Raw genomic sequence first — 17,372 nt, 5'->3', positions numbered from 1 at the left:
ATTTTCAGCTTTTCTTGTCTTTGTGCATTTAAATTGAAGGATTATCATAGCATAGTTGTCCTTCCTTTGACTCAGGAGTGCAATCTTCTCTGCTGCCAATGTAATTCCAAGTATAATCCTGATTTACAGATGTTAAGCAGGAGACCCACTTCTCTTTGACCTGAATGGTTTTGGCAAAGAAGATGCCTTCCTGGCACTAAATTGAAAATGTTGAAATTAAGCACTGATGCTGCTCTCTTTTTAACCTTTATGTTATTATTTTTATTTATTCTACTTGCTCTTTTTTTATATAAAGTATATGTTTACAATATAAATGTTTTGATGAACCCCTTGGCTGACCATCGGACATACCCAAAACAAGTCTGAAAGGGGTAATAGGAAGGCCAACTAAACCTTTTGAGAACTCTGAAAACTACCTATCAATGGGTTGTGAAGTGCATAGGTTAGTTGGTAATGACTCTTCTTTTGAAGAGAAGGCATCCTTATTCAGTGTGTCAACCCACAGGCCTGGAGAAAAATAAGGTCCAGTAGTGGTGTCTGATAGGGGTAACTCTGTTGATTTTGCTAGGGGTGTTCTGGTCAGGATGTTGCTGGTGAATGTCATGGATTATAACAAAATGTGTCGAGCAGGAACCCAGGATATCTCCTCTGGAACGTTGACAAGGTTCTGGCAGCCTCTTCCATGTCTTCAAGAGTGATTGATTCAGCGCACCACATAGGTCCGTCCATCATTAATGAAACAATGGGTATGTAGGTGTGTTGTAGCTCTCGCTGTTTGACCTTGGAAAAATTGAACGTTGGATGCACCTGCATAGACTGAAAGACCTTGAGGTGGACTGCCACATGGCTGATAACTTTGTAACCCATTGGAATTCATTATTTTCAGCCTTGACGAAAGAGATGTTGAAGGACAGATAATTGCCCCTTCTATTAGCTTGAAGGCGGACAAATGGAGTGGAAAAAGAGAGGCTAATGAAGTTGCTTTAGCCTTACTGAACATCTCCTGGAAGTCATGATATTCAGCAGAAACACTGGACAAGTCAGGAGAAGGAGGGGTTTGTCGTCTGCTGGGGTATGCAAACATTTCTTTTAGACAGAAGTAGTACCTGAACCCCAGTCAATGTTGGGGCTATGTCATCGAAGCCTAGGGAAGCCCAGGATCAGATTGATATTGGAAAACAATAGAAGTTGAAACTGCACGGTCTTACATTGGTAACCAGAGAGCAGCATTATGACTCGAGAAGTCTGGTAAGTGACGGTCTATAAAAGATAGCCATCAAGGGCGTTTACAGGTACAGTGGTGTGAAGCTTGTCTTATCCCATTTTTATAGTCAAAGAGCTGTGCTGGTCAGATTGCTTATGTTCCCATCTGTGGCTCAGAGATCATCCTCTTCGGTGACAGAGCTGGAGCTGGAGGATCTGGTGGGGAAACTAGCTCTGAGGGGGGTTAAGTGGTCATGAGTTTTTGGAACTGGTTGGCAATAGCTTCTCCAGCTCCCTGGCATGTGCAGGAGCCATACTTTGCTCATGGTGAAAGACCATTGGTGATACAACCAAACTACAAGTCTTAAACGGAGCGAGGGAAATCAGGAGAGCAGGGATAGAAATCTTCTTTGGGGACAAAAAGCTGAGACTACTACCAAGATGGAGACATAGGAGAGGAATTGTAAATTGGTAAGGTCGGTAACAGGACAGTGCTGGAAAGTTTTTAATGGCAAATTTCAGTCTAGCAAAGGAGTGAGTCTGGAGGTGGTGAATATATGCTGGGATGATTGAATGTGATGAGAGGCCCAAGAGCCAAGGTGGATACAGTAGAGTGACGAGGTTGCCTTGGCTGGCAGGTGGATTGGGGCAGAGGCAGGAGCAATGGAATGTTTCTGAGAGCTGGATAGCAGAACTTTGACACATGGAATAGAGTGGATTTGGAACAAAGAGTCCTGCTTAACTCAGAACAGTATGTGAGGAGAGAATACATTTGTAGAAGGTAGTTACCTATCAATACAACTTGGCACACTTCCTTGAATGTCCTTTCACACTGGCTTTGTCCCATCTGTGGTGCCTGTTGTGAAAAAACATTAATGTCAACAAACCACCAAACTGACGTCTATCTTATTTTAATCTCCGTCTTGTGAGTATAATGTTCCTTACCCCCATTGATGCTCAGGGCCATAATACATTTATTTGCTTTATAAAAGGAAGAGAAGGTTCCTATTAATTTTGAGTATACTAGTTCCACTAACAATAATATATTTATATAACATTTATAATTGAGCTAATAAACAATTGTCAAACAAGTTGTAGGATATATTGGGAAAAATGTAGATTATTGTATCTTTTTTTACAAAAAGATAATCAAGATACACTGAAAAAACTCTACCTAATCTTATTACAGTTATAGCACATATACCTGCATAAATCCCATATCATATTAAAGCAGCAAGCGTGTAAGTTGGCTATAGTTTAATGATGTGCCAGTCTTAGAAGGGCCCAGGGCTACTTGGTACACTATGAAGCGTCTGTCCAAGGACCCTCCCCTCTCAAGTCACTTCCACCGCCCCTAACCCTTCCCTTGTGTCTTTCATGGCGTACAATATTCTTAACCCAGCCGTCAAACCTCTCCGAGCATCCCCTTAAATGCCTCTAGATGTCTTTATTTCTATTACTATGCCTTACGCCATGAACCCTTCATTTAGCTTCAATCCTGTTTGCACTCCCTAATGGACTTGGCCTTGTTCTTCCTTTGTCTTCCTTTAGTGCCATGAAATTCACCTTCAGGAGAGAGAGCGCTATCCGTCCCGATGCCTCTTTACATTTTGTGAATATAGTTAGAGGATCCTTCCCCATCTTTTCACTTGTGTTTCCTCTTGGCCTTTATGTCGTTTCTATTGTTTCCTCACAGCAATGTATTGACTATGGTGTCACACTTAGCAGGAATCTTTCAGAGCAAGCTCCAATGAAGCATGTAATCGTATTGAATAGATCCACTGCATCATATTTGACCTTGTTTCTTCTTCCCTGAAACAAAATCTGCCTTTTGGCATGCTCTCAGGTCTGTCACAGTTTTGCACCTTATTAAAGTGCAAATTAACTATTAAGGGAATTTTTATGGCAACCAAAATGTACTCCAGTGACTCATTTATTGTTGCTTGATTTCATATAAATCCCTGCTATCTGATGGTGGTCAGTATATAGCCTGCAAAATTCATTGAAGAATGCCCAGTGTGGTCTGACCTGAGCCACAGTCTTTGCCAATTTTATTTTGTAAACACTTTTATATACTTACTCTGTCAAATTGGACAATTACTCATTTGTAGCTAAGCCAAAAGTTAAAGTGAATCAATTTAAAAAGTTGAAACGTATCACTTTCATTACATTGATAATATCTTCTTCTTCTCTGCGATGGCCAATATACTAAAGGGCATTGTTTGTGTGTGAGGGTCTTCTGATGACGTCAATGGCTGTTATTTCTAGAGTCCAATACAATAAAAACAAAAGTCTTCCGGCTTTTCCTCAACGCTTAAACAAAATGACCCCCCTGAGCTTTATGCTTAATAATACTCCCCGAGTCAGTGCTATACTGTGGACCAGCAACATAGTCAATCACAAGCAGGAGGTCAATAATGAGCGACTCTAACGGTTTTACAGGAGCCGAAAATCTAGTCAAAACAGTCCGTCAGTAACACCTTTCATCTGATTCTTATACACTGTTGTGTTGCTCATCTGTACAAAAGTTCCCGCCAGACATTGATGTGTAACCAAGCAGTTCATCTTCAGAGCTAATATGGGTGTGTCCCATGCCAATCATTTAGAGGTCAAAAACTATATTTAGATGAAAGTCAAAAATCTTTCCTGCAGAAAAATGTGGCTCAGTAAATCTTCAACATGCAAGACAAAAACAGACAGTTTGGCTGAGGGTGGGTTGGGGGTGATGACTCATGCACATAGTGCTTGTGGCCCCTCCCTTTTTTTCTTTCTTTCATTTCTTTCTTTGTGTAATAAGTTCTTTCCCAGTCGACATATCTTCCCAGAATTCGATTTAAATGAAAATCCCACCTTCAAATGAAGTCACTATTACCCCGATAACAATTTGAGATGTACACAATCTTGTTACTCCGAGTAAAAAAGCCAGTCTTTTACCTTTCTGCTGTGAAATATCCATCACCCTGCAGTGCTCCTGTAGCCAATAAGTTAACATCCAGCAGAGCTTTGCTAAAGAATTGAAATGTCAGCTTATACCTCTATTTATTCACAGGTCATGCTACATAAATATCTACAGATTGTGTTTTTGGCTCACAGACTTTGTCTGGTGTCCTCATTCTTGTAGGTAACTTTTAAACAACACGACTCTGTAAAAGTCAATCTTAGGAAACATTGACGTAGGTAGAAGATCATGGCCATGGGCTTTAGGTTTCATGTAGAGAACATAAATCTTCCTAGTTGTATGTTTGACATAGTGACATAGTGAAACTAGGGATTTACCAAATTGTGCTCTGGGACTTTTCAAGATGCTTGTATTTTTCTATGGTATGTTACTTTAGGGATACATATTAAATTCTTGCCGGAGAACTATTGCCACACCTGCCAGACCTGGCAACCTGAGCTTGTACGTTTTTTTGTTATCGGGGAAAAAGAAAAAAACTAACGGTATCAAATGGAGAATAAAACCAAACTGTGTGAGACAAACTAATAAAATTCACAAAAATGTGCTGTACAAGTTAAAAATCTTTTTTATTTATTTTATAAAATGGACAAGAAATTGTAAAAACGAAATTTAGTCGCATCAGTTTTAATGGTAACCTTACATTCTTTTTCTCCCTTTTGAAAGTTTCCTTTAACATCTTGCAGCCAGTTACAGACAATACAACAAAAAGAGCAGGTTATACACGTCAAGTCTTTACTGGCTTTCTGGCTTTTAGACACTTTTATTTAAACCGGTGCCAAAAGATTGCAAACAGAGTTGAATAGACAAAGAATGAAAGTATTTGTCGTTACTCTACAACATTCCTATGACAAAAGGAAGATAATCCTAACATGAACAAAGACATTTTCAAGCAGCCCTCCGGCGAAGAGTTTTGACAAGATATTTGTGCTCTTGTATTACTAATGTACTCGCTGAAACACACGTTTATTTAGTGTATTCTCACTTAAAGATGGGGAATGCACTGGGTAAAGTGCACCCCAGACATAACTGATCACTGTCCACACAATCTCTTGACAGAGTAATTGCCGGAAGCTTTTCATGTCTTTTTGGTTTGTCTGGTCCCGCTCGCCATCTGTTTAGGATGCCCTCGACCTACCCTCCCACCCTCCACCTCGTCTACACACAGACAAACGCACACGACTTTATTCCTTTAATGTAAATGCAGAGTGAATTTTCCAAACCTGTGTAGCTGATATGTGTTCAACAGTCATTTGTTTATTATATTTTTTTATTGAACACACGCATGTGCGTCATCACATTAAGGAAAACCTTCCTTGTAAACATGATTTATGGCCACAGCCCAGGTTTGAAAAGCTGGTGTTGAGGTCTGAAGCTGATGCACATCTTGAAGCATTTAACTCGTGTAAATCCGGCTCTTTTCCTGACACCCCAAACCTTGCTTAATATAAGTCATGACAAGGTGACATGCAATAAACCTGTTCCAATTCTTGTGCACTTTTCTCTCACCGTGAACTTTGTATGACAGAGACAGAAATGCAAACCGGTTAGCTCCACTCTTGCCATGGCAACGGACGCGACAAGAAAAGCGATCCTGTACCTGTGTATCTGTCTCACTAATGGTCTGTGTGTTGGTGTAACAAGATCTGTAAAAACTCCCCTCAATGACATTTTAGATCCCCCACTGTAACTGACCTGGGCTATGGAGTCACAAGTAGGATTTAGGTGAGTACTCGCTCCTCTCTCAGGTTCCTGCTCCCCTTTTCCTAATGAATTCAACCTGAAGAAGAGTCGAGTAGATGCCCCTTTTCCATAGGGTCACAATTTACAACATATATCTTTCATTCTAGCAGCTTTCACGGCAGCCGTTATCGACCCACCGTCTGAGTTTCCTTTGTGTGTTTGTTTGAATTACCAACATTAAAGTAGAAGTTTAACTATTCATTTCTAACTAGGGTTAATCATTTAAAAAAAGAAGTAAATTCCCCCCAAAATGAGAGTCCTGTTTATATGCTGGCACTTTTACCTCTTGTGCACAAGATAAGCTCTCTGACTACTCTAACTCTCCTATTCCCTCTGCTGGGAAAGGCAGATATTACACTTATTAAACATTGCAAAAGACAACAGTGATGATTTTAATAAAGTATTTCAAGTTTACTTGGGCAGAAAAAAGAATCGATCTGCTTTTATTCCACCAACTTTTCTAAGAGGCTTGGGTTCAGCCGAGAGCCTCACAAGCATCCTTCTGAATGAAATATCAATGTGCATGAGTCACTGCAAGGTGTGTTGTCAATCATCGAGACAAATGCCTTTCCTAGTGTCATCAAACATATCCGGGCAGTTATTATTAGTTGATTCCGGGCAGACTTGTATTAGTCTCATGAGAAAATCACATGCACAATTTTTGGATTTCAACAAATCTGTGAAGTCCAAGTGTTTTGCTGTCCTGGTATATGTGACATATGTCTTATGACACGCCGCACTCCAGTCAAGGACTTGTTTGTTTCTCATTTGTATATGTCAACAGTTTTGACAAAAGCAAGCCCACTTTGCCATTTGTGGTTTACTTTTTTGTATTGAGTAGCACAACAGGCAAGTTCATTATGTGTGTGACTCATCCCTCTTGCCCACACCCCCTACCCATCTGCTGCTGTGTGCTGAAAGGAGAGGGAACCGCCATTGATCACATCTTTCCTAACACATCCGCACACGCGCGCACAAACACACACACACACACACACACACACACACACACACACACACACACACACACACACACACACACACACACACACACACACACACACACACACACACACACACACACACACACACACACACACACACACACCGCACCTTCAACGTCACTACTGATCAACATGTTTAATCTTTTGTGAAAAATAGCTTAGATTTTTTTTTTCCCCTCTATTTGTTGTATTAGACTTTCGAAAACCTTCATGAAAACGTCTTGTTTCCGTCTTTCTTTTTTTATACGTATCTTCTACAAATATTTAAAATAACTGTGTGTCAGGGTTTATAACATTTTGAAACACTATTTGCGAGAAAGAAGATTTTTTGAATTCTGTTTGAAAGTCTGAATAAAGTATAGAAACATAGTTGGTAACATTTTAGAATATTCTTAAAGGCAAATAATTACATAGGATGAGAAATACATAAGTTAAAGTATATTAAAACCTGATATGATATTGCTTTAGTTCGGTGTAGCTGAGCCTACACGTTTGTCGATGACGTCAAAGGCTGAGAAATGTAAGTAAGTAAGTAAGTAATTTTTATTTGTATAGCGTTTTTCTAGACCAGGGTCACAAAGCGCTTAAACAATCAAAACAATATTCAATGAAGTATATACTTTAAAGGTCAAGATAAAACTGATAACACAACAGGAGTTCCAGAAAATCAAGGAAAAGCCTGAACAAAGAAAAACGTCTTAAGATATTTCTTAAAGGAGTCAGCAGACTCCATGCTTTGTTTTGTTTTTTTCTCAGTAAAATACTTTTGCATCATTTTGTATTATGTAATTTTTATATTTAAAGATGCTTCACTAAATGTCTGTCGTACAGTTCAGAATCAGAAACTTTTATTGCAGTGTTTTTCGTGGTGTCAGTACAGAATAAAACAAATGTAATAAGATAACACACAAAATAAGCAATAGTAAAACGGCACAAGCACCAGTTCTTTTCATTACTCACACATGTCCTTTCGTGTCGTATAACAAAACCCCAAATGTATAATTTACATGCTGAATTTTGAAAGATTTTAAGCCCTCAGGCGGATTGTAGTATATGACTAAAAGGAATGAGATGATGTGCTTGTGAGTGGACGATTGCTTAAAAATGCTTTTCGCTGTAGCATGTTGTTATTTAAAGTTTTCCTCCGGCAAAAAATAACTTGCATTTTTCAGTAGTAAAGTAAAGTGATTTGCACGCACATTAAGTCATTTAATAATCGATTTCCCTCTTAGAAAAGTTCATTGCGTTGTTATTTCTAAACCTTTTGTTTAAAAGTTATATAAGGGATGTTAAAATATAAATCTAGTTAAACAGGAACATGATTTGTATTTTAAACCTGGCTGCACAATTTCAGTGTGTGTTATAATATTATTGTTCGTTTTGATTAATTATGTTTTTTAACTGATAATACAAAGATTTAATTAATAAATAAAAGTCCAGGAAAAGTATTTTTCCTTTCTCTTAATATACCTGTAGGCTTTAGTTGGGTTTATTACAGTCGGGGTTTTAACTTTAACCACAGTTAAACTGTCAGTTAAAGTCTTAACCTAATATCAACCTTTTGTTCTGTTCTGATTTTCCAGAATTCATTTATTTCATGTGCATAAGTTCGATGTAAAGTTCAAGCACTTTGTGACCCTGGTCTTAAGAGGCCATTTTCAAATAACCATTATTTACTTACTTACTTACTTATCCAAAAGTAAGTAAGTAAGTAAGTAATTTTTATTTATATAGCGCTCTCATTCTGATTCACTTTCATGGACAGAGGAGCCTTTCTGTTCAGAAGAGTTTTCATCGAATTCTGAGTCGTTTTTTTCTTCATATACGTTTTATCTAAACTAAAGTTTTCTCATGTGTTTTTATTCTAAATCCTTTTTCAATCATTATATTCATTTAACAACAATCTTTTCTGAATCATTTGTAGACTTTGAGAAGTCGGTTGCTATCACTAGATATAAGAAACCTATATAGAAACACATAATCCATTTTTTATTTCTTATATTTAGTGACGGCAACTAACTTCTTAAAGTCCTCAAAGTCTACTAATAATTATATATATATATATATATATATATATATATATAATGTTGTGGTGGACAATGTATAACATGAATCTGATCAGTATGTCAACAAAAAAAATAAACAATGTGGGGAATTCTTGCTACTTCTATCATTTTGTAAGCACGTTAAATCTTATTTCTTTTTTAATGAAGCGCTTCAGAACCCATGTTTGATGAAACTGATCCATCTAAGTGTCTGTTAAGTCCAACTCAAATGTTACTCATTTCACTGAGCTGATGATATTCTCAATGTCAACCCGCAGTTGGAATTAAACCTTAAGAAAACAATAAAAGAGTGATTTTAAATATGACCACAACCTGTTGATATTAATATATTATTTTAAAAATACAGGATTATATTCTTAACAGTGCTTTTGGAGAGTAAATGATGGTTATTATGGCACTTAATTTTTAAGACTCTTTGATGATTGAATCTCAATAAATTGTTCTAAGCAGTGCAGTCAAGTACCGTAAATCTGTCTTAATTGACTCAAGTTGAGAAGAAAAGCTCATAAGTTTTAAGTAATTCAAACACAGATGCTTTCCACTGAAATAGGGGGAGATTAAAACAGTTGTTTAGGTTTAGCTAAATGGGTTTGTCAAACAACAACAGAATCTGAACAACAAACAAACACCGTCTCTCTGTGAGTGTGGTCAAATCTGAAGCTTGTATTGCTTAGAATGTTCTTGCTGCAGAGTCACAGAGACACTGCCTAACAGCTAGAAGTATATTTGCTCCCTAAAGGTGTGTTTTTGTTTTTAAGGTTGTCCTGGACATGACGTTCGGCGGGGGCGGTCATTCTAAAGCAATACTAAGTAGGAACTCCAAAGTGACCGTCTTGGCTTTAGACCGAGATCCAGCAGCTGTTGTTCTAGCCCGGCAGTTAGAGAAGGAGCACAGGTACGTTATATTTCGTCAAATAGATTTGTGGTGGATTATACAGACATGACTCAGCAGGGCTAGTTATTGAGCTAATTAAGATGGACACACTGCCTCAACCTTTATAACAATTGTACACCTCAAATGGTAAGAGAATCTTTTTAGCCTTTTCTTCCGTTTCCTGGTGTTTGTGGCTCTGTTGTATCTCAATAATGTTTTAGCTATAAATTCCACTTGTTGCCTGAGTCCTCACCCAGATACAGCCCCTGAGTTTCAGCATCCAATCAAATCCATTCTTCCTTTCTCCCCACGCAAAGCTGGTGGGCCCGGAATGTCATTTATCAGAGTAAGAGCCCACGACTGCAACGTGAGGGAGGTGCTGCCTCCCACGGAGGATCTATAAGATATTGGGGGGCAGGGGTACGAAGTTAAGAGATGCACAATCTAAAGAGTCTCATAAGAAGAAAATCATACACAAACCACAAGTCGGGATGTGATACCAAAGTGACTGTGTGTGTGTGACTGTGTGTGCATGACGGTGTGTGTGTGAGTGCATGCAGCTCAGTGAGTAAGGCGAGGGAGGATGAAAATGAGATGTTCCTTAGACCACGGCGTGGGAAGGAATCCTTTTGCGTAGATTCCGGGGAAACCGCTCTCGAGGGGATTTGCCTGATATGTGGCTGTGCGAACAGTGTATTCTGTCAGCGGCAATATACCTCACTGTGGACTCCTCGACGCCTACTTGTGATGCAGGTTGAAAGAAGTTACAGAAAAATCTTGCAATTAACCAATATTATTGGAAGCTTGTGATGGGGACCTTGTCTGCCTACGCAGTGCACCCTCTCAACAGGGCTAAAGGATTTTCTCTCTCCTCTGGGCTCCACTTATGTCTTTAGGCTATCAGAGTCTCTGTGTAAGCTGCAGACTCATGATCAGCAAAAGTCATTTTATAAGAGACAATATTTTGTTAAATGTGAAGTGATTACACATATCTGATGCATCTGTATGTGTTTAAGTATTTAATACATACAATTTCATCCATTTGTTTTATTTTTTCTTTGCCTTGTAACAGTTTTCGTGATGGAAACAGAAGATGTTTTTTTCAAGTTAAAAATAAATTCCTACCATTGAAGGTTTCAGATAGAGCTGTGTATTGATCAAACATTTTCAATATAATGTTCATATATATATGAATTCAATACCTTTACTGGTTCCTAAAGAATCCTTTTTTTAATACCATTTTTTGGTAATGCCAAAGCATTGGTACATTTCCTTGGTATATATCCATTTCCACTACAAGCTGTTTTCTTACTGAAAATATAATTAACACATTTCTGGTGCAAAAGAACACTTGCTAACTAGTGACAAATTAATCTGATGTCAGATGTCTGACATCCGTTTTTCTTCATGAAAATCCAAGTTTTGATCATTGCTAGTTACTGAAACTTTGCACCTGAAGATTAAGGATTTTTCAATGCTTTGTACCACCGTTGTTCATACCAGGCCCTAATTTCAGAATCTTCGGTTTATGAAAACTCATGGTTTTGGCCTTGTCTTTGTCTGTCTTGAATAATAACAACAAACAATAAGCTTCAACAACATTTTGGGGCCCCTTCACAGAAACCTTTGTCCATTCATCCTTTCTCCACACTGTTCAAAAGCCCGCAAGTTACCAAAATACTCATTTGAATTTATTGCTATTTGTGCCTTCATAGCACATTTGTTTTGTCCTTTTTTTCTATCGTGGTTCTGAAGATAGTTTTCATCAATGGTCCCCTGCTGAACGCAATCAATCGGCATCATGTCCTCTGCCTTTATGACGCAGGAAAACAAAATGAACTGGTCAGAGGAATATTCCTGGTTTAACTTGTGACGCTCCTTTTATAAGCCTGCCAACACCAGAAAAAGCATAGGATGTCCTCTTGTACCCTATTCCATAACTAATTAAGGTCTCTTTAACATTAATAACTATTATTTAATATTCTAAGACTACCCCTCACAAGATCAAGTACCTGTGGAATCTACAAGGACATTCTTTCCATTCAGCACAATCCAGGGGAATCCTACCTGATGTTTGAAAGTGTGAATGAATTGTTTAGTTGAAATGACTAATTATAGGACCCACGGAAATGGCTTGAGGCGCACATGGGGTTCTGTGCAATGGAGATGACTAATAGAAAACGGTGCTGTTTTGTGAAACTTGTTTAAAGACGATACACACCAGGTTGTTTTAGAGTGGAGCCCTGAGAATAGCATTGCCTGCCAACAAAAGCCGTCCATGTGCTGTGATCCCATTACAACTTCAAAGTCAGAATGATAATGGGAACGTGCAACATTCCCAATGCACTTCTCGTCTCACACACACTTTTTTGCTTTGCGGATGTTTTGTGTGAATTTTGGAGACTTCTATTCTTATGAAATCTGTTCAATCTCAACTACATTATAAATGATGTTGTGATGATCTTTATACCGAACTTTCTGATATTACAAAGATGAAATCCGTTGCTCATCCTGCACTTATAAAAATGCGGGATATCATTTCACAGCCTGAAAGTGGTTAACGTCTATTAGTTTGAGGCCCTCTGTTTAAGTTTTGACTCTATTATAGTTGATGAAAGTTTGGTTCAATAATACAGGGGATCAGTTGTCCCTGAAGGTCCTATCAATAAATAACATTCATGGGTGGGGTTGTCATCCCCCCCTTCGGACACCCTGGTTTATGGTCATTTCTAAAACATATCAAGGCCCTTCTCAAATATCACCCTTGATATTTATATGTTTTATTTCCTTTTGGGAAATAATTTTAGAGTTCTTAGATTATTTGAAGGTACTGACACATGAAAAAAAATCCCTATGTTTTGTTTGCAACACTGGGAACAAAAGTTTCTAATTCTGATATGTTATGTCACTAATGCTTTGTTATTTTCATCCATTTAAAATTAAGACTTAAACATTCTTTTATACATTTAAAATAGAATAAATCGTTTTTTACTTGTATTCTTTTCCACCCAGTGCTTGGATTGGCCCATTAATATGAGTCTATATTTAAATTAAGTAAGTCATATTAAAGGTAAGCATCACCATTTTCCAGAATACGTTCCCACAATGTCAATGATGTGGGACGCCACAATCTAAAAATAGCTCATATCTCCAAAGCAATTAAGAGCCCACACATTCGAATGTTTGCACATACACCAATGAAACTTGTCCGCTTAAATAAAATAAGACATTACATAAGGCATTTATATCCCCAACTCTGTGTCTTAGCCACATAAAGAAGTTAATAATTAAAAAAGCTTATGTAACCGTTTTGCATAATTTTAAATCATTCACAGGTTTACTGAAACGTGATACAGAAGTCCTCTTTTTTGTTGAAAGTTTGTTCTTCACCTGTGGCGAGCATTTCCCCTTTTATAGTTTTTGAATATTTTATTATTTGTGTTGACTGAAGTCAGTGTTGTATCATCCCAGCAGCTACAAGTAGTTCAAGACTATGATCTTTTATAAATGTAATTCTTTGAAAAAACTACCTTAAGCATTAACATTAAATTAATTTATTTTTAAATTATTTTAACTCATTTGTTTTCACAGACCAAAGACATGATCTTGTAAGCACCATATGTATATTTGATATTAATAGGTACAGCAACATGCCATGATGTATGAGACAAGATATCTATATTAGAAAATGTTCCTATGCCCCGCCCACTAAAAAACACTTGCTAGAGATGGATTGTTGTTTACCATAACCACGCCCGCTTTGTTGTGATTGGTCAAGCATTGAGGTTTGTCGCCACATATAATCAATCCTGGTCTCCAGCTCCAAGGGACTCATTGTATAAACAAAGCAGTGCATGATAACAGCTGGCTGGAGGAAGAGTGAAACCATTATAACGTCATAACGGACTCCGCTCTCTTAACCTCTCGTTCGCCCAGAATTTAGACGGGGGAGAACTTTATAAATTTTAAAAACATCATCATTTTAAAACAGCTTCATGATGAGAGACTTACTGAATCTTGGGGAGGAAAACTTCAACATTTGAAACATATGAGTGAGTCACAAGAGTAGAGATTTCACATTAGTTACCCTTTAATTTACCTTCAAAGTAGTGATGGTCAAAACAAACAGTCTTTTCGATGACATTTCCAATGTTTTTACTTTCAGTTAAAAGAAAACGTGGCAAAACAAATATTCTTACTTCAAGAAACCTTAAGACCATGAAAAGAGTTTTGTGATTTCATGAGGTAAAACAATGCATTCCTTAATAGAAATGAAAATGAATAAACACGACCAGTTCTCTCACATGTTTTTTCGTCAACATCAAAAGTGTTCAATGTACATAAAATGTTGATATTCACTTAAAAAAAGGGCACTTATCTGGATTTTTGAAAAAGAGCTGCTCTGTTGCTTACATTAGCTGAGCTGCCCTCAATTTCAACTTCTACTGTATTACAATATTTCTTATTCACATCTTTAATGAAGTGAGTCTAAGGATGATCAGATGTTGTTATCATACAACTTATAATTGAAGAGCAGGACAAACAGCTACGCCTTTTTTTTTCTCTGGTCCAGATGGCAGTTCATGTGCGCAGAGTGACTCAACCTAAATGCACAGGTTGTCGGTTGCTTCAACTGTGGCAGAGAATTTGTCACATCACATTCATGAAAGTAGTCTTGTGTTGATATCAAGTATTTACTGTTGCACTCTGCTTCGTCACAGTGCAAACACATATCTGGTTTGCTTAATCATTCATTTTTCTTCATATGAAATCTCTTCTTTAAAGTCCGAGAACCATCTGGGCCTTGGAAAAAAAAAGAACACGTTGAGCCCTTAGATGTATTGCGAAGATGCTCCAATGTGTTTCCTACTTCTGCCATCATCTTTGTTCACACAATGTTCAAAGGTCACATGAAAAATTCATGAGTGTGGCCAGTGGATCTCACTTCTTGTGCATGAGAAAGCAGGCTGCGTGTACAGGTCTAAGCTCAATCAGGTTTGTGGGAATCCTAAGACATTTACGAGCAATATCTGATTCATCTAATATTGAGGTTTTTCCGGGAGCCTGCACACACTACTTCAAACGGAATGCATGACTTACAATCTCAATTAAGATGTTGCCCGTGTGATGGAGTCCGAGCACTTGTTGATTTTTGTTGATAAGATTGCTCAAGACCTGCAATATTGGTTGCCATGGTGTAATTAAAACCACCACAGCGTATTGATCGGAGCTCCTCATAGTTTAACCACATTCATTTGTAACTGCCACTAATAGGCTGACCAAATATAGACCTAATCCCGCATTGTACGTCATCTTCCATCGCATCTTCTGCAGTCACCATTAGTCCTATTTTAAATAAATGGAAAACGTGACTGACACATTGCCTCACCAGCCCTCTATTCACTATAACTGAAGTTAGGATTTAATTGACATTGCAACTATACACGTTCACTAAAAATATATAAAATGGTGACACATCTATATAAAAAAATACAACTTTATTTATCCTTTCAATATCATGATAGATGCCTGACCCACCATTACATTCCACTAAACTGTAAAAGCCAAATGTGTCTAATCCGCTATTTTTTTAAGAGCCAATTTATGACCTTTCTGTGTGAAGTTTGTATGTTCTTCCTGAGTTGCGTGGGTTTACTCCGGGCACTCCAGTTTCCTCCCACAGTCCCAAAACATACAGAGGTTGATTGGAAACCTGGGGAAATTGTCCATAGATATGAGTGTGTGTGTGAATGGTTGTGTGTCTTTGTGTGCCCTGTGACAGACTGGCGTCCTGTCCAGGGTGTCCCCCGCCTCTTGCCCAAAGAAACTGGGAAAGGCTGCCGCACCCCGCGATCCTCATTAGGGATTAAGCGTCATAGAAAATTAATGAATAAATAACAGGTTTTCCCTACACATAAATTCACCTAACAATGCTAATGAATGTGCAAACATAATCTTGTCTCATTACGTTTCTTTGTCTCTCCAGTGGTCGTGTGAAACCGATGCTCGGTCGTTTCAGCGAGCTTGAGTCGCTCTTCGCCGACATGAACGTGAAGCCTGGCAGCGTCGATGGTGTCTTATTGGATGCTGGCTGCTCCTCAATGCAGATGGATGAAGCCAGTAGAGGCTTCTCCCTCAGCAAAGACGGGCCACTGGATATGAGGATGGATGGGGAGAGGTGAGATATTTGTTGCAGGGATTCCCTGCAGAAATCAGAGGTTGTGAACTTACAATTCTACATGTTATTTTGTAAAATATTTCTTAAAAAGTGGGGTACTTTGTCAAAAAATTATATAATCATTCCACTTAGCATGGAATATTGTAATGTAGAGTTTGTAGACTTAAATGAATATTCGATAATTACTCTCAAAATGTCGGATAATAAGTCAACACAGCCTAATTACCAACTGCTTTAAATAGATTGTGTCATGGTATAAGATTTGAGTCTTCAACACAAACTTTGTTTATTTTATCTGTATCTATATTCCTTTCTATAAATATTCATGTACACGTGATGTTCAGGTCCAGCAATAACAGAGGTGGATACTACTTAATAAAGATTTTTATATTAACTTTAAGATAATGTAGCCATTATAAAACATGTCTTATCAACTCCATGAAGCCTAAAAGTTTGGTGTTACATATTAGTGTTGGAACTTTCTTCTAGTAAAACTGGGTTCTGTAATTTGACAATCATTTTTGAATCATTACTGAAACACAGGGGAAGTTTGTCAAATCTTATCTGGGTGTGCCAAATGGTTTCTTCTTTTACTCTTGTTTTGAGCTGCTTTTCCCCTTGTGAGCCCATTGGAACCAGAAATGAGCATGAACCCCCAAAAAGACGGTTTACTCAGATAGTCAGCAAATGAACAAAATAAAGTTATTGAACATTTGGCGGAATACTGACCAGACAGTGTTAGCAAGCAGAACTGGCGGCCGATGAGTTCTGTGGGGCTCCCGGGAGTCCTGCCATGAGTCCCCTTACAGTCAGGCCTGTTCGTGTGGACAACACATGCCTGTACATGTGGAAAGAAATTATGTTCAGCGGCAAGTCCAGATTCTATCAAAGGGCCATATGTAAAGAAGATTATGGTGAAACTTTATTGGTTACTGCACCAGGGATGTGACAGACTTGGGATCTTATACTATAAATCTTTATATCTTTAGCTCTGGCCGAACGTTGTTCTTCAAGTTGGGTGTCTCTGTTTAGTTGGAGATGATGGCACATCAACTTCTTACCTGAATGCTGCCAACGTTAGCGTCCAATTTGTGCGAACACCATCTATTTGCCTGACTTTTGACACAGTCCGCCTAAAGAAGGGAGACAATCAAGTGTGATCGCAGTGGTGAGTGGCATGAGAAGGATGTGTAGCCGTGTAATGAGCGCAACCCACGTAATGAGCCACGTGACTTATCACATAGGAAAGCATCTTCTTCTTTGTTTTCCTCTTTGTCTGCATTTCTCATCAAGGGTTACCACAGCCAGTCAGCCTCTTCCACCTTAACCTATAGTGTGCATCCAATCT

The 17,372-nt window shown here is 38.2% G+C and overlaps 1 protein-coding gene across 1 annotated transcript in view; it reads left to right on the top strand.

Moving 5' to 3' along the window:
• The window catches only part of mettl15 (methyltransferase 15, mitochondrial 12S rRNA N4-cytidine), a 32,048-nt gene that overhangs the window by 8,567 nt on the left and 6,109 nt on the right, over nucleotides 1–17,372 (top strand). The window contains exons 3-4 of the mRNA XM_087794537.1: nucleotides 9,731–9,867; nucleotides 15,833–16,024. Coding sequence (XP_087650663.1) covers nucleotides 9,731–9,867; nucleotides 15,833–16,024 — 329 coding nt within the window. The remainder of the gene's footprint in view (nucleotides 1–9,730; nucleotides 9,868–15,832; nucleotides 16,025–17,372) is intronic.

Source organism: Callionymus lyra, chromosome 6 (genome assembly GCF_982586985.1).
Source record: "Callionymus lyra chromosome 6, fCalLyr1.hap1.1, whole genome shotgun sequence".
Lineage (NCBI taxonomy): Eukaryota > Metazoa > Chordata > Actinopteri > Syngnathiformes > Callionymidae > Callionymus > Callionymus lyra.
This window is presented reverse-complemented; position numbering and strand designations above follow the sequence as displayed.